General features: G+C 37.9%; 1 protein-coding gene across 1 annotated transcript in view; it reads left to right on the top strand.

The window, feature by feature from the left end:
* Positions 1-27,991, top strand: part of Gulp1 (GULP PTB domain containing engulfment adaptor 1) — a 278,714-nt gene that overhangs the window by 210,633 nt on the left and 40,090 nt on the right. Inside the window, exon 5 of the mRNA XM_052193637.1 lies at positions 12,585-12,683. Within this exon, the coding sequence (XP_052049597.1) occupies positions 12,585-12,683 (99 nt within the window). The remainder of the gene's footprint in view (positions 1-12,584; positions 12,684-27,991) is intronic.

The raw sequence follows: 27,991 nt of genomic DNA, 5'->3' as shown, positions 1-27,991 counted from the left end.
AGCATGCTTATGTAATAGCTCACTTCTCAAAAGTCAGCCTCACGGGGATTTTACAGTTAGGATGATTATTCAAGGCCATCCTAATGATGTCAGAGGTCTACACACCTCTATTTTTGTTTTTTGGGTTTTTACAAAGTTAGCTTTTCTTCTCTATGGCTGCTCTCATAATTTAGGGGATGAGACACAACCTTGCTCTAATTTTGATTTCCAGATCATATGTGTCTTCCACAGGAATATTAGGTGTTTTACCTAATATTTATCTAAATCAGAACGTATCTTAAAAGAACAGCTATATTGAAAATATTTCTTTATATCTTATGAATCCTTCATTTAACATCTCATACCCAAAACCAACTTAAATGGCTTCTAAAATTTTGGCATATATATATATATATATATTATGTCATATATATATATTATATGACATTTCTGTAAGATTTCATACTTAGAAATAAACTCTTATTGTGGGATATAATGGAACACAATAAGAGTTTAAATATACGCTTAGTGGGCAGTAGGTTTTATTAAATGTATATCTTTCATAATTAATATGCATTAACAAATAGAATATTTTGGCTGAAAAGTTTATTTCTCAGGAAAGTATATGCATATAAGAGAGAATGTTTTCCTAGTGAACATGAGGAAGATAATGGTTTTGTGTAAATTTGTTGTAATATTTCTTTATGTTGTGTCTGCGATCAGAAACTTTATCAATATTTACATAATTTAATTTTGCTGTCATATAGATAAGACCAGATGGTGGCGCTGTGGCTCCACTAGAAATAGAAAGTCCATCTGTTCATTACCTCATTTTGATTTTCTGCTTATTTTTCTCAAACACATATATCATGACTCTTTTTGTACACATATTTTAGTGTTATACTCAGATTTTTCTCATGTACTTAAAAGTGTTATTTATATTTACTCATTTTTCAAAGTCTTTCAAAGTTTGCATTTTAAGTGTATTGGCCTTTTGACTTTTGATAAAAATTAGAAATGTAAACATAATGCAGGGTGATGAAAATCTGAATGAATTTTCCATAATGCTGTTTTCCTATCTCTGTACCTCATGGCATCTGCTTGAGTTTTAACAAAATGTTTTTAAAGATTTGAATATCAGCAATTTTTTGACTGTAGAAAATTCAAAGTTTGTAAACTTTAATGTAACAATTTGTGTAAGAATTTAAATGTTTCCACATTCTGTTTGATAAAACAATATCCATTTTTCTGTTTCTTACTTATGCTTAAGATGATATTTAGGAAAATACTAAGTATCTAAATAGATGACACTCTAAAACTTAGCACTGCTGTCATGATGAATATCATTTTTAGAAGGGGTCTGTTTCAGTTCATTCAGTAAAATACCAGGACTAGAAGAAAGGTCTAGAGGTGAAACAGGTTTCTCTCTGTGATGGGGAAACAGAGTATACTAGTGGCAGGTGGGGACAAGTGCAGGGAATCAGGTGGCAAGGAACAGGGAGCAGAAACTATAATCAGGATATATTGTTTGAGAAAAAAATCTATTTTCAGTAAAAAAAAATACACATAAACACAAAATACATAGCACTGCCAAATAATAGAGCCAAAGTAATAAATTATTTTTCCCAACTAACATATTTTCCATTGATAATGGAATTAGATTTCTCTTTATGAGATATTTGGAAATTGTGGAATGATAGCATCAAAGTTCAATGGTATTTAAATTTTCATTACAAGCTCTATGAAGCAGTGACATATGTTTAACTGACTTCCTAATTTCAAGTAACTTATTTTCTCATCATTTTATGGGTACAAAGGCTGGTTGTATACTATATTATGCTAATGTATAGATTGTTTAAGTTTTATATCTTTAGAACCTTTTTGTTGGATTGCATTATTAAGTTCAAGTGTCAATAATAGATTATTCTATCTTTATAAGTCTATCAAGGAAGGAATTTTGAATAAAAATAGGATGAAATTTCCAAATAAGACTCTCAAAGTATTTCCATTAAAATAATAAATAAGAAAAGGAATATAGCTAGGAAGAAGTGAGCATCACTTTGTGCACTGTCTCCCAGCACTCCTGAATTAGAAGTATTTCTGAAAACAGTTAAGAAGTCCCCAAGTAGCCAGACAATGGTGTCTTATGCCTTTTTTCACAGCACTCAGGAAGCTTAAACAGGCAGATCTCTGAATTCAAGCCTGCCTTGTCTACAGAGTGCAGTTCAGGACAGCCAGAGTTATGCAGAAAAAAAAACAAAAAAACAAAAAAAAAAACCAAAAAACCTGTCTTGAAAAAATTAGAGAGAGAAGAAGATAGAGAAGAGAATGTGAGAGGAAGAGGGAGAGAGAGAAAGAGAGAGAGAGAGACTGGGGAGAGAGAGAGAGAGAGAGAGAGAGAGAGAGAGAGAGAGAGAGAGAGAGAGAGAGAGAGACAAGTAAGAAAATCAAGGAGAGTTAATATGGGAGCATAAAATAAAGTTTTTCTGAGCAATTAGTTTGACCTTTAGAAGAAAAGCACAGAGACAGAGACAGTGACTATCAAACTATTGAAGATATAAACTGAGTGAATCTCATGGTATATACAAGTTTTTTGAAACATATGTTTTCAGCAATCAAGTCACAGGACTGATGGAATCCTTGATAAATATGAAACACAAATGGAGAAGATTTTCATTTTTTACATTTTTATTAGATATTTGCCTGGTTTACATTTCAATTGTTATCCCCCTTCCTACTTATCCCTCCAAAAAATCCCTATCCCATTCTCCCTCCTCCTTTTTACCAACCCCCCCCCCCCCGACTTTCCTGACTAGGCATTCCCCTACAAGATGCCCCAGTATAGGGAAAAACATTTTCTAATCTAGCAAATGTGATGTAAATGGAAGAGGTCCTGTGTGCATGGGTGCAACTACAGCTCCCAGACTGCTCATTGTAATCCAATTTCCTGATGGTTGCTGCATAAGTGTGTTAGGAAAAGTGGAGTTTGGGTTGGATGAGAACTCAAGGTTGTTTTAGCACTGTTCTTTCTCTCATCTGCTCATCCTCCCACCCTTGGAACGCCCCCCCCCCTTTCTCCAGTCCTCTTCTCTTCCTCCCTTCCTTCTTTGTCCCCCCGCCCTGCACCCACTCTGTGTCACATCAGCCTTCTCTCCTTTCTTTATTTCTACAAATCTTTTTTTTTCTTTCTAAACAGTTAAGTTTAATATTACTGGCTGTTTTGTGGCAAATGCTTGCTGTGTTTTTATAAAATCCAGGGTTGTGCAATTCTTGTCAGAGGTCACAGGAATTGCTGTTTCCAGATGGCAAAAAGGGCTTGGAAGCCACCATGGTTTTGTTTTTCTGGAAAACAGACTATGGGGAAGCTACCAGCACAGGTTGGCTTTTTTCAGGTGGCCTTCTGCAGATGAAGAACAACTGATGGTTTTGCTAAGCCTTTGAAAAATGAACCTCAAAGTTGCTTAATTATGCTAAGGCAAAAGGATAGCATGATTTGAATAGAACATTAGTACACTTTCTGTGAGGGAGAGCTGAAATAATTTTTGTTGCATGTAAGCAGAACACATTTCTCAAAGACATAAAAGTCTTTGGCACAGATTGGATGTCATGTGCTCACTCTAAGCCTTCTTGAGACAAAAGAAAAAAAATATAGCTAAGCAGCTTATGTTTATAGGAATGCAGAAAAGAGCAGCCTGAAAAATGATGCCACTCAAATGGGAATAAAACAAATGGCACCAGCTAGAACTCAAGGGCAGACACTTCAAGGCACTCCTGTAGGCGTTAATAAAATTCCTTTCTGTGGTACTGCAAAGGCATGAAATAAGGCTTTGAACACTCTGCCTCAGGACCAACCATACCATGCATGCTCACATCTGCCCTAAATTAGAGGGACTTACACAATGCAAAAAAGTAGGACACACAAGAGCCTTGGCGTCCCGCCTGACCTCACATCTGATCCATTTGAATCAAGTTCAGAGGACTTTCCATATGCAGAAAATGAGTTAAAGAAGCCTTGAGATGGAGGCAAGAAATCCTGCTACATTAGAGTCTCCTTCTTTTTCTTCTCTTAAAAAGACATATGGAGGAAAGGAGCAAAGAAAGAAAACAGGGAGTGTAGAGGGGTTACCAGACAGAAACTGAGCTTAAAAAGAAAACAGGGAGTCAGAGTGTGTTGCATGCATATTGGACACCAGTGAAACTGTGGACCCAGGTAAGCATCAATTAAACTAAAAAGGACTGTAAAATATTGTCCCTGACAAACTTATTCTAAGAGCATGTATATGTTGTATATATGTTCATATGCAAATATCTGTATGTATTTTAATGTTAAAAGTTTAGAAACATATCCTGAATTTTTCCACTATTTCTGGTGACATTAGAAAGACATAGGCAGGGACTTCCTCTGGCTGAGAGCAGAACCTATCTAATTTCCTTTTAAAGTTTGCACAGATCCTAACACAAATGTGCATATATATATACTCTAAATGAGTGGAAAGACAGGAAAATACAGCTATGAAAGTAGGAGAAATCCTTATACCCTCCTAAAGGATGCTTTATTTGTAATTCTAGACCACATTGTACTTCTACTGGAATCACTACTGTGAAAACAGCCCAGGCTCTTAGCTTTGATTTAGATATATGTTTGTCTATGTCATTTTTTGTTCGTTTGCCTGATAGAACAGTACATAACTATATAGGAATTGAGTTGTAGCAACATTGCACATTCAACAGTAGGTAATCAACAAATTCTGAGAACATATAAAAATTATCTGAGAATGAATTAATCTCTATCTATTGCTTTCCTTACTTGCTGGAATGCATTTAACCTTTTAAAATTCATGTCAAAATGCATGAAAAATCGAGTTATATATCATTCTTTTTTAAAGGATTGAATTTCAGCTAGACATGGCACCTCATAGCTGCAATCATAGCACTTCACAGGCTTCACAAGCAAATTTATCTTCATAAATTTGCCCCTAGCCTGGAGCTATATAATGTTTTCTAGGCTAGCATGGAATGCAGAAGAGCCTGTCTTAAAAAGAAAAGCCTAGATGTCCTTCAACAGAGTAATGGATACAGAAAATGTGGCACATTTACATAATGGAGTACTACTCAGCTATTAAAAACAATGACATGAAATTCTTAGGCAAATGGATAGAACTAGAAAATATCATCCTGAGTGAGGTAATCCAGTCACAAAAGAACACACATGATATGTACTCACTGATAAGTGGATATTGGCCCAAAAGCTTGGAATACCCAAGATGCAATTCACATGAAGCTCAAGAAGAAAGAAAAGCAAACAGTGGATGCTTCAGTTCTTCTTAGAAGGGAGAACAAACTGGTCACCATCTGCACCCAGGAGCTAGGGCTGTTTCACAACCCTCTGTGCACATGTTCCACCAGGAGACAACTGGTATCCCAGGAGTGATCTCACTCCTAGACACAGAGGTGAGATCTCCACATTCTCTCCAATAACTCTCTGGGGGCGAGACCAGCCAGGAGCACACAGGGCTCAGGAACAGTGGCACAGCTTTCAGTCTCCATCTGCATCCTGGAGCTGGGGCTATTCCACAGTACACAGGTCCTGCCAGAAGAGAACTAGTCTCCCAGGAGTACTGACACAGGCTTACAGGTTCACAGGAGAGACAAGCTCCAGCCAGAGACAAAAAGACCAACTAACACCAGAAATAAACAGTTGGCAAAAGGGAAGCACATGAACCTTACCAACAGAAACCAAGATTACTTGGAATCATCAGAACACAGTTCTCCAACAGCAAATCTTTGATACCCCAACACACTGGAAAAGCAAGAGTTGAATTTAAAATCACATCTCATGATGCTGCTAGAGGACTTCAAGAAAGACATAAATAACTCCCTTAAAGACATACAAGAGAACACAGGTAAACAGGTAGAAGTCCTTAAAGAGGAAACACAAAATATCCCTTAAAGAATTACAGGAAAACACAATGAAACAAGTGAAGTAATTGAACAAAACCATCCAGGATATAAAAATGGAAGTAGAAACAATATAGAAATCACAAAGGGAAACAACTCTGAAGATAGAAAACCTAGGAAAGAGACTAGGAGCCATAGATGCAAGCATTGCCAACAGAACACAAGAAATGGAAGAAAGAATCACAGGTGCAGAAAATACCATAGAAAACATTGACACAACAGTCAAAGAAAATTAAAAATACAAAAAGCATGCAGGAAATTCAGGACACAATGAGAAGACCAAATCTAAGGATAAAGACTATAGAAGAGATTGAAAATTCCTAATTTGAAGGGCCAGTAAATACCTCTTACAAAATTATAGAATAAAACTTCCCTAACCTAAAGAAAGAGATGTCCATGAACATTCAAGAAGCCTATAGAACTCCAAATAGATTGCACCAGAAAAGAAATTCCTCCTGTCACATAATAATCAAAACATCAAATGCACAAAACAAGGAAAGAATATTAAAAGCAATAAGGGAAAAATGTCAAGTAATATATGATGGCAGACCTATCAGAATTATACCAGACTTATAGCGAGAGACTCTAAAAGACAGAAGATCCTGAGCAGATGTCACACAGACCCTAAGAGAACACAAATGCCAACCCGGGCTTCTATATCCAGTACAACTCTTAATTACTACAGATGGACAAACCAAGGTATTCCATGACAGAAACAAATTAACACAATATCTTTCCACAAATCCAGTCCTTCAAAGGATAATAAATGGAAAATTCCAACACAAGGAGGAAAACTGCAGCTATAAAAGGCAAGAAAATAATCTTTAAATAAACCCAAAAGGAGATAGCCACATGTACATAATTCCACCTCTAAACAACAGAAATAACAGGAAGTAACAATTACTTTTACTTAATGTCTCTTAATATCAATGGACTCAATTCCCCAATAAAACAAAGTTGGCTAACAGACTGGATACATAAACAGGACCCAGCATTTAGCTGTATACAGGAAACTCACCTCAGGCACAAAGAAGGATACTACCTCAGAGTAAAAGGCTGGAAAATAATTTTACAAGCAAATGGTAACAAGAAACAAGCTGGAGTAGCCATTCTAATATTGAACAAAATTGACATTCAATCTGAAGTTATCAAAGATAAGGAAGGACTCTTCATACTTATCAAAGGAAAACTACCAAGAAGAACTCTCAATTCTGAAATCTATGCTCCAAGTGCTAGAGCACTTATATTCATAAAAGAAACTTTACTAGAGCTCAAAGCACACATTACATGTCACACAATAATAGTGGGAGACTTCAACACCCTACTCTCAACAATGGAAATATCATGAAAACAGAAAATAAGCAGAGACAGAATGAAACTAACAGAAATTATGAACCAAATGGATTTAACAGATATCTATAAAACATTTTACCCTAAAACAAAAACAAATTACTTTATTCTCAGCTCCTCATAGTACCTTCTTCAAAATTGATCATATATTCAGTCACAAAATTGGCCTCAACAGATACAAGAAGGCTGGAAGAATCCCATGGATCCTATCCATCATGGATTAAGTCTCGTTTTCAATAACAACAACCACAATAGAAATCCCACATTCACATGGAAGCTGAACAACACTCTACTTAATGATATCTTGGTTAAGGAAGAAATAAAGAAATTAAAGACTTTTTAGAATTTAATGACAATGAAGCCACAACATACCCAAATTAATGGGACACAATGGAAGCAGTGCTAAGAGGAAAACTCATAGCTCTGAGTGCCTCCAAAAAGAAACTGGAGAGAGCATACATACAATAGCAGCTTGGCAGCATGTCTGAAGCTTCTAAAACAAAAATAAGCAAATACACCTGAGAGGAGTAGACTTTGGGATTTAATCAAACTCAGGGCTAAAATCAACCAAGTAAAAACAAAAAGAGTTATACAAAAAAATCAATCAAACCAGGAGCTGGATCTTCAAGAAAAATCAACAAGATAGATAAACCCTTAGTCAGACTAACAAGGGGCCACAGAAAAAGTATCCAAATCAATGAAATTATAAATGAAAAGGGAGTCATAACAACAGAAAGTAAGGAAATCCAAAAAATCATCAGACTGTACTACAAAAGGCTATACACAACAAAACTGGAAAATATTGAAGAAATGAACATTTTTCTAGACAGATACCAGTACCAAAGTTAAATCAGGATCAGACAAATGATCTAAAGAGTCCCATAAACACTAAAGAAATAGAAGCAGTCATTAAGAGTCTCTCAACAAAATAAGCCCAGGACCAGGTGGGTTTAGTGCAGAGTTCTATCAGACCTTCAAAGAAGACCTAATACCAATATTCTTCAAACTACTCCACAAAATAGAAACAGAAGGAACTCTACCCAGTTAGTTCTATGAAGCCACATTTACTCTGATACCTAAACCACACAAAGACCCAACAACAAAAGAGAACTTCAGACCAATTTTCCTTATGTCAATCGATGCAAAACTACTCAATAAAATTCTATTGTATCTATTTAATACAATACTTGAAGTTGTAGCCAGAATAATTAGACAACAAAAGGTCAAAGGGATATACATTGGAAAGGAAGAAGTCAAAAGATCACTATTTATAGATGATATGATAGTAGACTTAAATGACCCCAAAAATTCCACCAGAGAACCCCTAAACCTGATAAACAACCTCAGCAAAATAGCAGGATATAAAATTAGCTCAAACAAAATGAGTGGCCTTCCTCTAATCAATCGATGCAAAACTACTCAATAAAATTCTTGTAAACCGAGTCCAAAAAACATGTCAAAATGATCATCCAGCATGATTGAGTATGCTTCATCCCAGGGATGCAGGGATGGTTCAATATATGGAAATCCAACAATGTAATCCAGTATATAAACAAACTTAAAGGTTAAAACAAAGATTATTTCATTAGATGCTGACAAAGCATTTGACAAAATCCAATACCCCTTCATGATAAATGTCTTGGAAAGATCAAGAATTCAAGGCCTATACCTAAACATAGTAAAAGCATTATATAGCTAACCAGTAGCTAACATCAAACTAAATGGAGAAAATTTTGAAGAAATCCTAGTAAAATTATGAACTAGACAAGGATGCCCACTCTCTCCCTATCTATTTAATATAATACTTGAAGTTGTAGCCAGAATAATTAGACAATAAAAGGAGGTCAAAGAGATATTAATTGGAAAGGAAGAAGTCAAAATATCACTTTTTATAGATGATATGATAGTATACTTAAGTGACCCCAAAAATTCCACCAGAGAACTTCTAAACCTGATAAACAACCTCAGCAAAATAGCAGAATATAAAATTAGCTTTAAAAAGTGAGGGCCTTCCTCTACTCAAAGGATGAACAGGTTGGGAAAAATAATTAGGGAAATAATATCCTTTACAATAGTCACAAATATTATAAAATAACTTGGTATGACTACCTGAACAAGTGAAAGATCTATATGAAAAGAACTTCAAGTCTTGGAGAAAGATATCGAAGATTTCAGAAGGTGGAAAGATCTCCCATGCTCTTGAATTGGCAATATTAATATAGTAAAAATGGCCATCTTGCTGAAAGCAATCTATAGATTTCAATGCAACCCCCATCAAAATTCCAACTCAATTCTTTCTAGAGTCAGAAAGAGCAATTTACAAATTCATCTATTTACAATTACAAAAACCCAGGATAGTGAAAACTATTCTCAAAAATAAGAGAACTTCTGGTGGAATCATCATCCCTGCCCTCAAGCAGTACTACAGAGCAATCCTGATTAAAAACTGCATGGTGTTGGTATAGTGACAGGCAGGTAGATCTATGGAATAGTATTGAAGACCCAGAAATGAACCCACACACCTTTGTCACTTGATCTTTGAAAAATGAGCTAAAACCATCCAGTGGAAAACAGACAGCATTTTCAACAAATGGTGCTGGTTTCACTGGAGGTCAGCATGTAAAAGAATGCAAATCTTTTCATTCTTATTCCCTTGTCCAAAGCTTAAGTCCAAGTGGATCAAGGACCTCCACATAAAACCAGACACACTGAAACTAATAGAAAAGAAAGTGGGGAAGACCCTCAAGCACATGGGCACAGGGGAAAAGTTCCTGAACAGATAGCTTATGCTCTAAGATAAGAACTGACAAATGGGACCTCATAAAATTGCAAAGCTTCTGTAAGGCAAAGGATACTGTCATTAGGAGAAAATGGCAACCAACAGATTGGGAAAAGATCTTTACCAATCCTACACCCAATAGATGGCTAAAATCCAATATATATGAAGAACTCAAGAAGTTAGACTCCAGAGAACCAAATAACCCTATTAAAAGTGGGGTACATAGCTAAGCAAAAAATTCTCAACCGAGGAATACCAAATGCCTGAAAAGTGCCTAATGAAATGTTCAACATCCTTAATCATCAGGGAAATGCAAATCAAAATAACCTTGAGATTCTAACTCACACCAGTCAGAATGGTCAAGATCATAAAGTCAGGTGACAGCAGATGCTGGTGAGGATATAGAGAAAGAGGAGCACTACTCCAGTACTGGTGGGATTGTAAGCTGGTACAACCACTCTGGAAATCAATGTGGCACTTCCTCATAAAACTGGACATAGTACTACCTGAGGACCCAGCTACACTACTCCTGGACATATATCCAGAAGATGCTCCAACATGTAGTAATGCTCTAGTTTGTTCATAGCACCCATATTTATAATAGCCAGAAGTTGGAAACAACCCAGATGTCCCTCAACAAGTTATGGATACAGAAAATGTGATATATTTGCACAATGGTATATATAATACGTAACTATTAAAAACAATAATTTCAAGAAATTCTTAGGCAAATGGATGGGGCTAGAAAATACCATCCTGAGTGTAGTAACCCTATCTCAAAAGAACACACATGGTATGCTCTCACTGATAAGTGGATGTTAGCTCAGAAGCTCAAAATTCCCAAGATACAACTCACTGACCACATAAAGCTCAAGAAGAAGGAAGACCAAAGGGTGGATACTTTGGTCCTTCTTAGAAGGGGGAATAAAATTGTCATGGGAGGAAATACAGAGACAAAGTGTGGAGCAGAGACTGAAGGAAAGGCCATCCAGAGACTTCCCCACCTAGGGATCCATTGTATATACAGTTACCAAGCCCAGCCACTACTGTGGATATCAACAAGTGTTTGCAGACAGGATCCTGATATAGCTGTCTCCTGAGAAGCTCTGCCAGTACCTGACAAATACAGAGGTCGATGCTCTCAGCCAACCCTTTGACTGAGCACAGGGTCCCCAATGGATGAGCTAGAGAAGGGACTCAAGCAGCTTAAGGGTTTTGCAACCCCTTAGGAGGAACTACAATATGAACTAACCAGTACTCCCAGAGTCCCCAGGGACTAATCCACCAACCAAAGAGTATAGATGGAGGGACACATGGCTCCAGCCACATATGTAGCAGAGAAAGTTCTAGTCAGATATCAATGATAGGTGAGGTCCTTGGTCCTGTGAATGCTCGATACCCCAGTGTAGGGGAATGCCAGGATAGGGAAGCAGGAGTGGATGGGTTTGTGAACAAGAGGAGGGGGGATGGGATAGGGGGTTTTTGGAGGAGAAATGAGGAAAGGGGATAACATTTGAAATTTAAATAAAGACTATAGATAGATAGATAGATAGATAGATAGATAGATAGATAGATAGATATGAAAGTTTAACAAAATACTCGCAGGAACAAATATGGAGACAAAGTGTGAAGCAGAGACTGAAGGAAAAGGCAGCCAGATACTTCACCACCTGAGAATCTATTTCATATACAGTCACCAAACTCACACTAGTGTGGATGGTAAGAAGTGCTTGCTGACAGGGGCTTGATATAACTGTCTTCTGAGAGTCTCTGCAGAGCCTGCCAAATATAGAGGCAAATGCTCACAACCAACCATTGGACTGAGCACGGGGTCCCCAGTGAAGGAATAGAGCAAGGATTGAAGAAGCTGAAGGTGTTTGCAACCCCATCGGAAGAATAACTATATCAACCAGAGTCCCTTCTCCCAGAGCTCCAAGGGACTAAACCACCAACCAAAGAGAACACATGGAGGGACCCATGTCTCCTACTGCATATGTAGCAGAGTATGTCCTTGTTGGACATCAATGGGAGGAGAGGCCCTTGGTCCTATGAAGGCTTGACTACCCCACTGTTTGTGAATGCCAGGGTGGAGAAGTGGGTGGGTGGGTGGAGAAGTGGGTGGATGGGTGGGGGAAACACCCTCATAGAAGCAGGAGGAGGGGGGATGGGATAGACATTTTCTGGAGGTGGGGAGACTGACAGGGAAAGAGAATAACATTTGAAATGTAAATAAAGAAAATATCCAATAAAAAAGAAAAAAACGCAATAGAAAAGATAAAGAAAAGCCAAGCAAATGCACAAAAGCCCAAGGAAAAATTAAAAACAAGTTACTAAAAATAAATGTGAATTATGATTGCAAATGGAGAGGGTTACTGAGCAAAACTATTTTTGAAATGTTTTGTAAAGGGCAGTACCTGAATTAATGAATGTCTTACAGACACAAACTCCAAATGTACATTTATGTTAATTCACCACAGAAATGGATCTATAACTTTGTGAGTTTCTTTGTCTTTTGTAGTTTGCAAGACACATCAAAAAATCTGAAGGCCAGAAGATTCCTAAAGTTGAACTGCAAGTATCAATTTATGGAGTAAAAATTCTCGAACCCAAGACAAAGGTAAGGCTTGTTTTTGAGAACTATGCTGTCTTACTCTTGAACCAGTTGCAATTACATCTGTTCTTGCTGACATTAAAGCTTATTACTAACTTGAAATGGTTGGTTCTTGGTGATATATTTAAATATGTTCAGGAATTTGGGGAAAGGGAACAGCCTTTAGAATCTTAAAGTTGTCTATCCTGCAGCCTGTGTCCCACACCTAACTAACTTATATAAAGTATATTCAGTAGCAGTAGCACCCATATTTAGAGATTTCTTTTTCTTATTATTAAATTTATTTATTTATTCACTCTACAATCCAATATCAGCCCTTCCTCTCCTCCCAGTACCTCCTCCCCCAATTCCTTGCCCTATTGTGCCTTATCCTTTTCTTTTGAGAAGAGGAAGCCCATCTCTTGGTGTTTTACTTCTCCCTGACCACCTGCTGGGACTAGGCACATCCTATGCCACTGAGGGCAAACAAGGCTGTCCATTTAGCAATGTGGACCCACAGGCAGGTAAGCAGAAGTCTCAGGGACAACCCTTGCTCCAGTTGTTGGGGGACCTGCATGAAGACGAAGCTGCTCATCTGATCCAAGTGTACAGAGGCCTAGGTCCAGCATGTGTTTGCTCTTTGGCTAGTGATTCAGTCTCTTGGAGCCCCCAAGAGTCCAGATTAGTTGACTCTTGGTTTTCTCCCAACTCTTCTGTAAGACCTCTGAAGCTCTATCTAGTGTGAGTCTCTGCATCTTTTCTTTGGCTGCTGTATGGAGCCTTTCAGAGGACAGTTATGCTAGGTCCCTGTCTACAAGCATAATGGAGTATCATCAATGGTGTCAGGGATTGATTCTTGCCCATGGGATGGGTCTCAATTTGGGTCAGTCATTGCTTGGCCATTTTCTTGGTCCCTGTTCTATCTCTAAACTTGCAGGGTACATTTTGGTTCTAAGGCTTTGTGTGTGGCTTGCTGCCTTTATTCTTCCACTGGGATTCCTGCCTGGCTACAGGAAGTGGCTACTTCAGGGTCCATAGCTTCCACTGCTAGAAACCTCAGATAGCGTCACTCCCAAAGACCCTCTTGGGCCTCTCCCTATCCAAGATCTCTGGTTTGTCCTAGAAAATTCCCCCAGCCCAGTTGATCTCCCTTCTCTTTTTCCTGCTCTCCCTACATATATTCTCTGCCCTACTCCCCTCACCATTCCCTCTTCCATCGAATTCCCTCCTTCTATCAACCTCAAGATTTCAATTCACTTTATGTGAAAGATATATATGCTATGATTTGCTGGGTATGAAAGAAGACAAAAGCTGTGCAATGTGCTAAAATGTCCCGCCTTGTAGATACATCTGATGCAGATATGTTTTCTATGACTGATACAACAAAAATGCCAAAGGCTGGGTAACTTAAATAATAGCAATTTATTTCCTTTGAAGTTGCGGGCCTAGAATCCCAATATCAATATCCACATATTCACAAGCTCAATTTTTTCTATGGCCTCTCCCTTGTCTTGGATGGTTGGCTGCTATATCTTACCATGTACACTGCACTTAATATTCTTTGTCTGTTTTTTCTCTTTTGCTTGTTTTCTTTTTAATAAGTGTATGAGATTTAACTTAGGATCATGCAATGCTTTTATTTAAACTGAATGAACTGTTAATTGACTTATCTCCAATTGAAGCAAACCTTAAGACAGTTTTATATGTTAATTATACAATAATATATATTTATATAGTCATATTTATATATGCTGTATAAATAATATATATAATATATCACATATAAATATATAATAGTCTATATTTATATAATTACATATTAATACTACTAATTATCTATAATAATGGATTTCATTATAATATTATCATATATATGTACAGTATATTTTCGTTATAGTTACTCCAATTTTTTTTCTTGGTTCCTTCTTACTCCCAATGGTCCCTTCTTTTGCCAAATCAGGCCTCCTTCTATTTTCATCTTTCTTTTATAATTGCTTATAGAAACTGGACGATGAAGGTATATTTACTTTATCATTTGTAGTCCACCTGAAGATATGATCTCTCTCTTCACCATAGATTTTCCACTGCTCACAAGATTTGTGTTAGGACCAATCTTGTACAGGTCATATATAGGTATTCACAGCTACTTTGAATTCAACCTGCAAATGGCATGTTATACCCAGAGCCTCAGTATCCCACAGTTCTCCACACCTTCATGCGGGGTTCTTATATCCTTTCTGCTCCATCTTCTATAAGGCTCCCTGAGTCCTCCAGGGAAAAATATAAGTGTATAATTACAAATGAGCACTCATTACTTTTCCTCATAATTTTACTATATAAATGAATACAGTGCTATATAGTATCATATAGCTAAATAAGTTCACAAAGCTACCACTGCACTGCATAAGAAGAAGCTTTTATGGCTCAGTCGACACTAATCTATGGGCAAAAACATAACTATTTAGGAAGTAACTTAATGACGTGTACATTTAGCAAACAACATCAGTAATTTCATTAGGACTTATGACTTCCATGGCTATGGGCTTTTACCAGGTTTACAATATTAGAAATTAATTGTTGGGGGTGGTGGTGGCGGTGGCAGTGGCAGCAGCGGCAGCAGCAGCTGGTTTAGCTGAAGGGCCATCAGCAGTGGAACCAAGGTGACACAGGGTCCAGGCAGGCCCTGCGCCCACGACCACTGGCCATCGCTGGCCAGCTGGGCTGCATGCAGCTGTGGATTTACAGCGCCTTTCACCGCACAGAAGCTACATCAGAACTCTGCTTCCTGCCAGTCAGTTACAAGAGACTGGCCTCCATCTTGGTTCTCGACTCCAGAGAGATCAGACAGACTGAGGTAGCAAACATAACCATAGGCCAACATGGCAAGGGTCTAAGGCCGATGGGCGTTGGCCTGCACCCAGGCCCTGGGCTGTTCATGGGGCCATCGGGATGCCAACCCAGCCAGGAGGTTTTTTGCCCAGGCCCAGAGCGTGCACCGCCATTTTGCCTACAGGACGCCAGAGAGCTCTAGCAGGCAAAGCCAGCTAACAGGCATAGCCCAAGCTAACATAGCGGGGGGGGGGGGGGTCTAGGCCCCAACAGGCCCTGGACTGACCCCAAGAACTGGGCTGCTCAGTGGGCCATCTGTGTGTCAACCTACCCAGGAAGTTGTTAGCCCAGCAGACTCTCCCAGGGAGCGCATGCGCATGCCCACCATCCTGGTCACCTGACAGACCCAATTAACAGTCATAGCCCGAGGGGAACTTTGCTCGGACCTTGGCCTGCCAGGCTTTTACCTAGACTCAGGGCCTGAGCAGCTAGGCTACCCTTGTGTGCACCAACCCGGTTGGGAGATCGACTGACCAGCAGAGTGATCAGCATGTGGAAAAGGTTCCCACAGCATACACCATTCAGCACTCCCTGAAGGAACAAATGGGCACCATCTGGTTCACAGACACAATCTGGGGCAAAGCACACTAGGGCTATAAGGGTACCCAAGAGGAGGACACCACATCAGCAATCTGCTACAGGGGGAACCCAGGCATCCAGTGTTGCAGAAATAGCTCCAGAGCCCCTCAGGAGGTTCAAACACCAGCCAGAGACAAGACCAACTAACTCCAGAGAACAAGATGGCAAAGGGCAAACACAGGAACGCTACTAACAGAAATCTAGGCAATATGGCAGCATCTGAACCAAACTCTCCAACATCAGCAAGTCCTGGTTATGCCAACACACCAGAGAAACAAGATTTGGATTTAAAATCATTGGTCATGGTGCTGCTAGAAGAACACAAAAAGGACATAAATGAATCTCGGAAAGAAATACAGGGGAACATGAATAAGATAGAAACCCGTATAATGGAAACACAAAAATCACTTAAAGAAATGCAGGAGAATAAGGCTCAAGAGATAGAAGCCAATAATGAAGAAACACACACACACACACACACACACAAAACCTTAAAGAAATGCAGGAGAACTTGAGTCAACAGGCAGAAGTCATAAAAGAGGAAACACAAAATCTCTTAAAGAATCACAGGAAAATACAAACAAATGATGGAACTGAGCAAAACCATCCTGGATCTAAAAATAAAAGTAGAAACAACTAAGAAATCATAAAGGGAGACAACTTTGGAGATAGAAAACCATGAGAAGAAGTCAGGGGCCATAGATGCAAATATAAACAACAGAATACAAGAGATGGAAGAAAGAATCTCAGATGCCAAAGATACCATAGAAACCATAGACTCAACAGTCAAAGAAAATGCAAAATGCAAAAAGCTTGTATCCCAGAACATCCAGGAAATCCAGGATACAATGAGAAGACCAAACCTAAGGATTATAGGTATAGATGAGAGTGAAGATTTACAACTGAAAGGGCCGGCAAATATCTTCAACAAAATTATGGAAGAAAACTTTCCCAACTTAAAGAGAGAGATGCCCATGAATATACAAGAAGCCTACAGAACTCTAAACAGACTGGATCTGAGCAGAAATACCTCTTGACACATAATAATTAAAACCCCAAATGCACTAAACAAAGAAAGAATACTAAAGGCAGTAAGAGAAAAAGGCCAAGTAACATATAAAGGAAGACCTATCAGAATCACACCAGACTTCTCACCAGAGACCATGAAAGCTAGAAGATCCTGGGCAGATCTCATACAGACTCTAAGAGAACACAAATGTCAGCCAAGACTACTATACCCAGCAAAACTCTCAATCACAATAGATGGAGAAACCAGGACATTCCATGACAAAACCAAATTTACACAATATCTTTCCATAAACCCAGCTCTGCAAAGAATAATAGGAGGAAAACTCCAATACAAGGAGGGAAACTACACCCTGGAAAAAGCAAGATAGTAACCTTCCTTCATCAAACCCAAAAGAAGATAACCACTCAAATATAAAAATAACATCAAAAATGACAGGAAGTAATAATCCCTATTCTGTAATATCTCTTAACATCAATGGACTCAATTCCCCAAAAATAGACATAGACTAAGAGACTGGATAAGGGAACAGGACCCTACATTTTGCTGCATACAGGAAACACACCTAAATGTCAAAGACAAAAACTACCTTAGAGTAAAAGGCTGGAAGACAATTTTATAAGCCAATGGTCTCGGGAAACAAGCCGGAGTAGCCATTCTAATATCAGATAAAATTGACTTTCAACCAAAAGTTATCAAAAGAGACACTGAGGGACACTTCTTGCTGGTCAAAGGAAAAATCCACCAAGAAGAACTTTCAATTCTGAACATCTATGCGCCAAATGCAAGGGCACCCTCATTCTTAAAAGAACCTTTACTAAAGCTCAAAGCACACATTTCACCTAACACAATAATTGTGGGGGACTACAACACTCCACTCTCCTCAATGGACCGATCAGGAAAACAGAAAATAAACAGGGACACAGTAAAACTAATTGAAGCTTTGGACAAATTGGATTTGACTTATATGTATAGAACATTTCACCCTAAAGCAAAAGAATATACCTTTTTCTCAGCACCTCAGGGTACCTTCTCCAAAATCGACCATATAATTGGTCACAAGACAGACCTCAACAAATACAAGAAGATCGAACTAATCCCATGCCTCCTATTAGAACACTATGGTGTAAGAGTGGTTTTCAATAGCAGCAAAAACAACAGAAAGCCCACATACACATGGAGGCTGAACAGTACTCAATGACATCTTGGCCAAAGAAGAAATAAAGAAAGAAATCAGAGACTTTTTCGAATTTAATGAAAATGAAGGCAAAACATACCCAAATCTTTGGGATACAATGAAAGCAGTGTTAAGAGGAAAACTCATAGCCCCGAGTGCCTCCAAAAAGAAAATGGAGAGAGCATACACTAGCAGCTTAACGATACACCTGAAAGCCCTAGAACAAAAAGAAGCCAATTCCCCCAGGAGAAGTAGAAGACAGGAAATCATCAAACTCAGGGCTGAAATCAATCAAGTGGAAAGAGAGCCATACAAAGAAATCAACGAATCCAGGAGCTGGTTCTTTGAGAAAATCAACAAGATAGATAAACCATTAGCCAGACTGACCAAAGGGCACAGAGAAAGTATCCAAATTAACAAAATTAGAAATGAAAAGGAGGATATAACCACAGAAACTGAGGAAATCCAAAAAATCATCAGATCCTACTACAAAAGCCTATACTCAACACAACTGGAGAATCTGGAGGAAATGGACAATTTCCTTGACAGATACCAAATACCAAAATTAAATCAGGACTAAATAGATCATCTAAACAGTCCCATAACCCCTAAAGGAATAGAAGGGGTCATAGAAAGTCTTCCAACCAAAAAAAGCACAGGACCAGATGGTGTCAGTGCAGAATTCTATCAGACCGTCAAAGAAGACCTAACACCAATACTCTTCAAACTATTCCACAAAATAGAAACAGAAGAAACACTACCCAATTCCTTCTATGAAGCCCCAATTACGCTGATACCAAAACCAAAGATCCAACAAAGAAAGAGAACTTCAGACCAATTTCCCTTATGAACATTGATGCAAAAATACTCAATAAAATTCTTGCCAACCGAATCCAAGAACACATCAAAACCATCATCCATCATGATCAAGTAGGCTTTATCCCAGGGATGCAGGGTTGGTTCAATATATGGAAATCCATCAATGCAATCCACTACATAAACAAACTCAAAGAAAAAAAAACCACATAGTCATTTCATTGGATGCTGAAAAACCATTTGACAAAATTCAGCATCCTTTCATGCTTAAAGTCTTGGAAAGAACAGGAATTCAAGGCCCATACCTAAACACAGTAAAAGCAATATAGAGCAAACCGGTAGCCAGCATCAAAGTAAATGGAGAAAAACTTGAAGCAATCCCACTAAAATCAGGGACTAGACAGGGCTGCCCCCTTTCTCCTTATCTTTTCAATATTGTACTTGAGGTACTAGCTAGGGCAATTAGACAACATAAGGAGGTTAAAGGGATACAAATTGGAAAAGAAGAAGTCAAACTATCATTATTTGCAGATGATATGATAGTCTACCTAAGTGACCCCAAAAACTCCACTAGAGAACAACTACAGCTGATAAACAACTTCAGCAAAGTGGCAGGTTATAAAATCAACTCAAGCAAATCAGTAACCTTCCTATACTCAAAGGATAAGCAGTCTGAGAAAGAAATTAGGGAAATGACCCCCTTCACAATAGCCACAAACAGTATAAAGTACCTTGGGGTGACTCTTACAAAACATGTGAAAGATCTCTATGACAAGAACTTCAAGTCTATCAAGAAGGAAGTGGAAGAAGACCTCAAAAAATGGAAAAACCTCCCATGCTCATGGATCGGCAGGATTAATATAGTTAAAATGGCCATTTTGCCAAAAGCAATATACAGATTCAACGCAATACCCATCAAAATCCCAACTCAATTCTTCACAGAGTTAGAAAGAGCAATCCTCAAATTCATCTGGAATAACAAAAAACCCAGGATAGCTAAAACTATTCTCAAGAATAAAAGAAATTCTGGGGGTATCAGTATCCCTGACCTCAAGCAATACTACAGAGCAATAGTGTTAAAAACTGCTTGGTATTGGTACAGTGACAGGCAGGCAGATCAATGCAACAAGATTGAAGATCCAGAAATGAACCCACACACCTATGGCCACTTGATCCTCGACAAAGGGGCTGCAAACATCCAATGGAAAAAAGATAGCCTTTTCAACAAATGTTGCTGGTTCAACTGGAGGTCAGCATGCAGAAGAATGGGAGTTGATAAATCCTTGTCTCCTTGTCTCCTTGTCTCCTTGTCTCCTAAGCTCAACTCCAAATGGATCAAGGACCTCCACATAAAGCCAGACACTCTGAAGCTAATAGAAAAGAAACTGGGGAAGACCCTTGAGGACATAGGTACAGGGGGGAAAGTTCCTGAACAGAACACCAATAGCTTATGCTCTAAGATCAAGAATTGACAAATGGGACCTCATAAAATTACAAAGTTTCTGTAAGGCAAAGGACACCATCAAAAGGGAAAATTGGCAACCAACAAACTGTGAAAAGATCTTAACCAATCCTACATCAGATAGCGGGCTAATATCTAAGATATATAAAGAACTCAAGAAGTTACACTCCAGAAAACCAAATAACCCTGTTAAAAAATGGGGTACAGAGTTAAACAAAGAATTTTCACCTGAAGAACTTCGGATGGCGGAGAAGCATCTTAAAAAATGCTCAACTTCATTAGTCATTGGGGAAATGCAAATCAAAACAACCCTGAGATTTCACCTTACACCAGTCAGAATGGCTAAGATTAAAAATTCAGGAGACAGCAGGTGTTGGAGAGGGTGTGGAGAAAGAGGAACACTCCTCCACTGCTGGTGGGGTTGCAAATTGGTACAACCACTCTGGAAATCAGTCTGGCAGTTCCTCCGAAAACTGGGCACCTCACTTCCAGAAGATCCTGCTATACCACTCCTGGGCATATACCCAGAGGATTCCCCACCATGTAATAAGGATACATGCTCTACTATGTTCATAGCAGCCCTATTTATAATTGCCAGATGCTGGAAAGAACCCAGGTATCCCTCAACAGAAGAGTGGATGCAAAAAATGTGGTATATCTACACAATGGAGTACTATTCAGCCATTAGAAACAACGAATTCATGAAATTCTTAGGCAAATGGATGGAGCTAGAAAACATTGTTTCTACATTCCATTTTTAACTTCTTTTACCAATTGTGCTTTCTTGTGACATATTTATACACAATAGTTTTAGTTGATTTTCTCTCAGAATTCCCTTGTTTCCTCCATATCCCCATTACTCTTTCCATTCAATTAATGTCTCTCCTAGCATTTCCCTTGAAAGTAGAAAGGTAGGATCATATTGTATATATTCTAACCAAAGAAGTCATGAATCAGATAGTAGTCACAGTAATTCACCATTGTGAGCAATGAGTCTTATAGGCCAAATGTAAACATGGTAAAAAGGCTATGGCTAGATGGCTATGGCTTTATCTGGATATGCTGTGATAAGCTGGTTCCCATGGAACATAGCCGTATGGAATTGGCTGAAGTTGCACTGTTTGTTATATGTATTGTTAGTCTGTGCACATACTCTTAGCATGCAGTTTGCTCTATAAGAAATAAAATAAGCAGACAACCCAACTTCATGAGCTCCTTCTTGTTTCACTAAACATTTTCAATGCAACCATAGTTTACGATACTGGGAATTAGCTCTTCGGGCAGAAGTAAGGGTAGTACTGGGAATAGTTATGTTACTTAACAAAATTTCAAAAATAAAGTCTAAGTCCCCACATTGCTTAAATGTATTTCTTAAAATTTATTTTATGTGAATGGGTGTTTGGCTTGCACACATGTCTGTGGCACTACCTGCTGATAGAGGCCAGAAGAAGTCCTTAGATCTCTGAAACTAGAGTTTCAGATATTTGTGTGCTGCCATGCAAGGGCTGGAAATCAAACTTGGGTCTTCTGGAAGAGACTAAGTGACGTATCTACTTTACCATCCATCTCTCTACACCCATAATCTTAATCTTTGAATGTATTTGTAAATAGTTGAGGCATCTTAGTATGGAAGAACATGTGGTTCCTCTTTCTAGATTCAATGTTATAGAACAATAATGACCCTCTCAAATTCAAGGCATGAATATAAGACTTTTTATTATACCTTGTAGTGTTTTCTATTTCATCCCCTCAACTGAACAACAGAGACCTGAAGAGTTCAGTTATAGCTTTTGCAGTTCTACAGCTGCTGAGGAGCTAAAATCAAAGAAGAGAAGTGCTTGGAGAGGGGAAGCAGGATCCCAGTTCACCATGAAGTATGTGTAGTTTGCTTATATGGAAGATAATAAAAGTGAGGCTCATTTCCCAAACAAGTACCTTGACTGAAAAAATTCATTAGGCAAATGACAGGCACAAAAAGGACAAGAAATGAATAAGCTCAGAGCACCACTATAACATATGTCTAACCAGCCTCTTGCAATCTCCTTAGTTCCCATCAGTGAATTCTTAGGATGATCTAAATACTTCATTATTATGTACTTAAATATAAATATAATTAAGTATTATTATATGTAATACATAGCATATGTACAGATAATTTCTTTAGTCTCCTCAGTTGAGTAATAATGTTTCATCCTCAGAAATGTAGAAAATATAGAAACTTAGGACACATTTTGGCAGTCACTACTAATATGTGTGATAGATTAGTCCATTTGTTAGGCTAAGAAAGAGTGCATGTGAATCAGTGTCATCAGCAGTAGATAAGAAAATGGTGGTTGTATACTGTAATTTTTTTATTTAATCTGTATGTGCTTCATGATTTCAATCTGCCTTTCACAAGAGAACACATCTATAGAAGAATAATGTTGAAAGTTTTCAAAAGGATTTTAGCAAGTAGTATGGATAGCATATCTTTTATTTCTCTTTCTTGTATTTTAGCCACTTGGTGTGCCCTCCCTTACTAAGCCAGTAAGCAGTGTTTGCCAGTTAGTCTGAGCTGCTTCACTGGCTTTTGATTTTTTGCCCAGCAATACAAAGACATTTTTCATTTAACTTGTAAATATGAGAATAGAAATACGACAGCAACAACCAAGTAAAAGGAAAGAGGGAAGAAAGCAAGCATAGTAATAGATGGTTAAAATCCAATTAAATCAAAATAAACTTTAAAATCAGTTTTATCATAGAAGAAAATAGAGTAAAGGCAGGATGGACAAGAGTCTGGAAATGTTTACCTGTTCTTATTGTTGTTATTGGATGACATCATTTTCTGCCACTGAGGACCTTTCATTGCCAGCCTGTCAGTCTCTCATTCTCTTTCCTAAACTGTTACAGTCAAAATTCAATGCTTTTAACAAGTAAACTCTATTAGCAAAATGTCAGTACAACAGAGTTTGATGGAACAACATTGGTGAATTATCTTTTGAGCCTTCTAGACAGCCTTACTCAGATTCTTGATATCAGTGTTCATCCTTGTCTCAGACCTTCAGCTCATGTGTTGAACAGCCACTCTTTTATATTTGCTTCATTTGCATTTCAAATGGTATTCCCATTCTTCTTTACCCTTTCGAAAAATGCCCCATCCCATCCCCCTTCTCTCCTGTTCACCCTCCCCCAAATTTCCTGACTTGTATTCCTCTATTCTGGGGAGTCGAGTCTTCACAGGACCAATGGCCCATCCTCTCATTGATGTCTGAAATGGCAATCTTCTGCTACACTTGTAGCTGGAGCAATGGGGTCCCTCCATGTATCTCTATGGTTGGTTTAGTCCTTAGCAGCTCTGGGGATACTGGTTGGTACATAATATTGTTACTTCTGCAGGACTGCAAACCTCTTTAGCTCCTTGGGTCCTTTTCCCAATTTGTTGGTTGCCTTTTTGTCCTATTGACAGTATCCTTTGCCTTACAGAAACTTTGTAGTTTTATGAGGTCCCATTTGTCAATTCTTGATTTTAGAGCATAAGCTATTGGTGTTCTATTCAAGAAATTTTCCCCTGTGCCTATGAGCTCAAGGCTATTCCCCAGTTTCTTTTCTATTAGCTTCAGTGTTTTATGTGGAGGTCCTTGATTCACTTGGACTTGAGCTTAGTACAAGGAGATAAAAATGGATCAATTTGCGTTCTTCTGCATGCTGATCTCCAATTGAACCAGCAACATTTGTTGAAAAGGCTATCTTCTATCTTTTTTCCACTGGTTGGTTGTAGCTCCTTTGTCAAAGATCAAGTGACCATAGGTGTGCGGGTTCATTTCTGGGTCTTCAATCCTATTCCATTGATCTACCTGCCTGTAACTGTACCAATACCATGCAGTTTTTTATCACTATTGCTCTGTAATATAGCTTGAGGTCAGAAATGGTGATTCCACCAGCAGTTCTTTTATTGTTGAGTTCTGGGTTTTTTGTTATGCAGATAAATTTGGAAATTGTTCTTGCTAACTCTATGAAGAATTGAGTTGGAATTTTGATGGGGATTGCATTGAGCCTGTAGATTGCATTCAGCAAAATGGCCATTTTTACTGTACTAACCCTGCCAATTCATGAGCATGAGAGATCTTTCCATTTTCTGAGATCTTCTTCTATTTCTTTTTTCAGAGTCTTGAAATTCTTGTCATACAGATGTTTTTACTTGCTTGGTTATGGTCACACTAAAGTATTTTATATTATTTGTGACTGGTTTCATTTCCTTAATTTCTATCTCACCCTGTTAATCCTTTAAGCATAGTAAGGCTAATGACTTGATTGAGCTAATTTTTTATCCAGGCACTATACTGAACTTGTTTATCAGGTTTGGGAGTTCTCTGGTGGAATTTTTGGGGTCACTTAAATTTATTATCATATCATCTGCAAATAGTGGTACTTTGACTTCTTCCTTTCCAATTTGTTGACCTCCTTTTATTGTCTAATTGTTCCGGATAGAACTTGGAGTACTATATTGAACAGGTAGGGAGAGAGTGGACAGTCTTGTATAGTCTTTGATTTCATTGGGATTACTTCAAGTTTCTCTCCATTCAGTTTGATGTTGGCTGCTGCTTTGCTATATATTGCTTTTATTATGTTTAGGTATGTGCTATGAATTCTTTATCTTTCCAAGACCTTATATCATGAAGGGGTGTTGGATTTTGTCAAATGTTTTTCAGAATCTAATGAAATGATCTTGTGGGGTTTGTTTGTTTGTTTGTTTGTTTGTTTGTTTTTAAATATTAGACTACATTGATGGATTTCCATATATTGAACCATCACAGAATCACTGGAGTGAAACCTACTTGATCAAGGTGGATGATCGTTTTGATGTGTTTCTTGGCAAGAATTTTATTGAGTATTTTTACATCAATATTCATAAGGGAAATTGGTCTAAAATTCTCTTTCTTCATTGGGGCTTTGTGTGGTTTAGGTATCAGAGTAATTGTGGCTTCATAGAATTCTTTGGTAGTGTTCCTCTGTTTCTATTTTGTGGAATAATTTGAAGAATATTGGTATTATGTCTTCTTTGAAGGTCTGATAGAACTCTGCATTAAACTCATCTGGCCCTCGTGTTTTTTGGTTGGGAGACTATTAATGATTGCTTGCTTCTATTCCTATAGGGGTTATGGGATTGTTTGCATCATTTATCTGAACCTGATTTAACTTTGGTAACTGGTATCTATCTAGAAAATTGTTCATTTCATCTAGATTTTCCACTTTTGTTGAGTATAGGCTTTTGTAGTAGGATCTGATGATTTTTTGGATTTCCTCAGTATCTGTTGTTATGTCTGCCTTTTCAGTTATGATTTTGCTGATGTGGATACTGTGTCTGTGCCCTCTTGTTAGTTTGGTTAAGGGTTTATCTATCTTGTTGGTTTTAAAGAACTAGCTCCTGGTTCGGTTGATTCTTTGTATAGTTCTTTTTGGTTCTACTTGGTTGACTTTATCCCTGAGTTTGATTATTTACTGCAGTCTACTCCTCTTGTGTGTATTTGCTTCTTTTTGTTCTACAGCTTTCAGCTGTGCTATCAAGCTACTAGAGTATGCTCTTTCCAGTTTCTTTTTGGAGGCACTCTGGGCTATGAGTCTTCCTCTTAGCACTGCTTTCATTGTGTCCCACAAGTTTGGGTATGTTGTGCCTTCATTTTCATTAAATTCTAAAATATCTTTAATTTCTTTCTTTATTTCTTCCTTGACCAAGTTATCATTGATTAGAATGTTGTTCAGTTTCCATGTGTATGTGGGCTTTTTGTTGTTTTTCAAGACCAGCCTTAGTTCATGTTGATCTTATAGGGAGCATGGAATTATTTCAGTCTTCTTATATCTGCTGAGGTCTGTTTTGTGACCAAGTGTATGGCCAATTTTGGAGAAGGTACCATGAGGTGCTGAGAAGAAGGTATATTCTTTTTTATTTTTTAGGATAAAATGTTCTATAGATATCTGTTAAATCCATTTGTTTCATGACATCTGTTAGTCTCACTGTTTCTCTCTTTAGTTTGTGTTTCACTGATATGTCCATTGATGAGAGTGTGGTGTTGAAGTCTCCCACTGTTATTTTGTGGGGTGAAACATTGCGCTTTTAGCTTTAGTAAAGTTTCTTTTATGAATGTTGGTGCCCTTGTATTTGGATCATATATGATCAGAATTGAGAGTTCTTCTTCGTTGTTTTTCCTTTGATGAGCATGAAGTGTCCTTCTTATCTTTCTTGATTACTTTAGGTTGAATGTCAGTTTTATTCAATAAAAGAATGGCTACACCAGCTTTTTTCTTGGCAGTATTTGCTTGGAATATGGTTTTCCAGCCTTTTACTCTGAGGTAGTGTCTGTCTTTGTGCCTGAGGTAAGTTTCCTGAATACAGCTAAATGTTGGGTCCTGTTTATATATCCAGTCTGTTAGTCTATGTCTTTTTATTGGGGAATTGAGCCCATTGATTTTAAAAGATATTAAGGAGAAGTGATTGTTGCTTCCTGTTATTTTTGTGGAGTTATGTTTGTGTGACTCTCTTGTTTTTGGTTTGTTAAAAGATTAATTTCTTGCTTTTTCTAGTGTGTAGTTTCCCTCCTTGTCTTGGTTTTTTCCATCCATTATCCTTTGAAGGGCTGGATTTGTGGAAAGATATTGTTTAAATTTGTTTATGTAGTGGAATACCTTGGCTTCTCCATCTATGGTAATTGAGTTTTCCTGGTTATAGTAGTCTGGGTTTGTATTTGTGTTCCCTTAGGGTCTGTATTTCATTTGTCCAGGATCTTATGACTTTCATAGTCTCTGACAAGAAGTCTGATTTAATTCTGATGGTTTGCTTTTATATGTTACTTGACCTTTTTTCCTTACTGCTTTTAATATTCTTTCTTTGTTTAGTACATTTGGTGTTTTAATTATTATGTAATAGGAGGAATTTCTTTTTTATCCCAATCTATTTGGAGTTCTGTAGGGTTCTTGTATATACATGGGCATCTTTTTCTCTAGGTTAGGGAAGTTTTCTTCTATTATTTTGTTGAAAACATTTACTGGCTATTTATGTTGTCAATCTTCACTCTCTTCTATTCCTATAATCCTTGTGTTTTGTCTTCTCATTTTGTTCTTGATTTCCTGGAAGCTTTGGGTCAGGGGGTTTTTGCCTTTTGCATTTTCTTTGACTGTTGTTTCAATGCTTTCTTTGTTATCTTCTGCTTCTGAGATTCTTTCTTCTATCTCTTATATTCTGTTGTTGATCTATGACACCTGAATTCTTTTCTAGGTTTTCTATCTCCAGAGTTCTTTCCCTTTGTGAGTTCTTTATTGTTTCTGCTTCCATTTTTAGATCCTGAATGGTTTTGTTCAATTTCTTCACCTGTTTGCTTATGCTTTCCTATAATTCTTTAAGGACTTCTACC

Source organism: Apodemus sylvaticus, chromosome 9 (assembly GCF_947179515.1).
Source record: "Apodemus sylvaticus chromosome 9, mApoSyl1.1, whole genome shotgun sequence".
Taxonomy (NCBI): Eukaryota; Metazoa; Chordata; class Mammalia; order Rodentia; family Muridae; genus Apodemus; species Apodemus sylvaticus.
The sequence above is the reverse complement of the archived record's forward strand: the minus strand, read 5'-3'. Positions and strand labels throughout refer to the sequence as shown.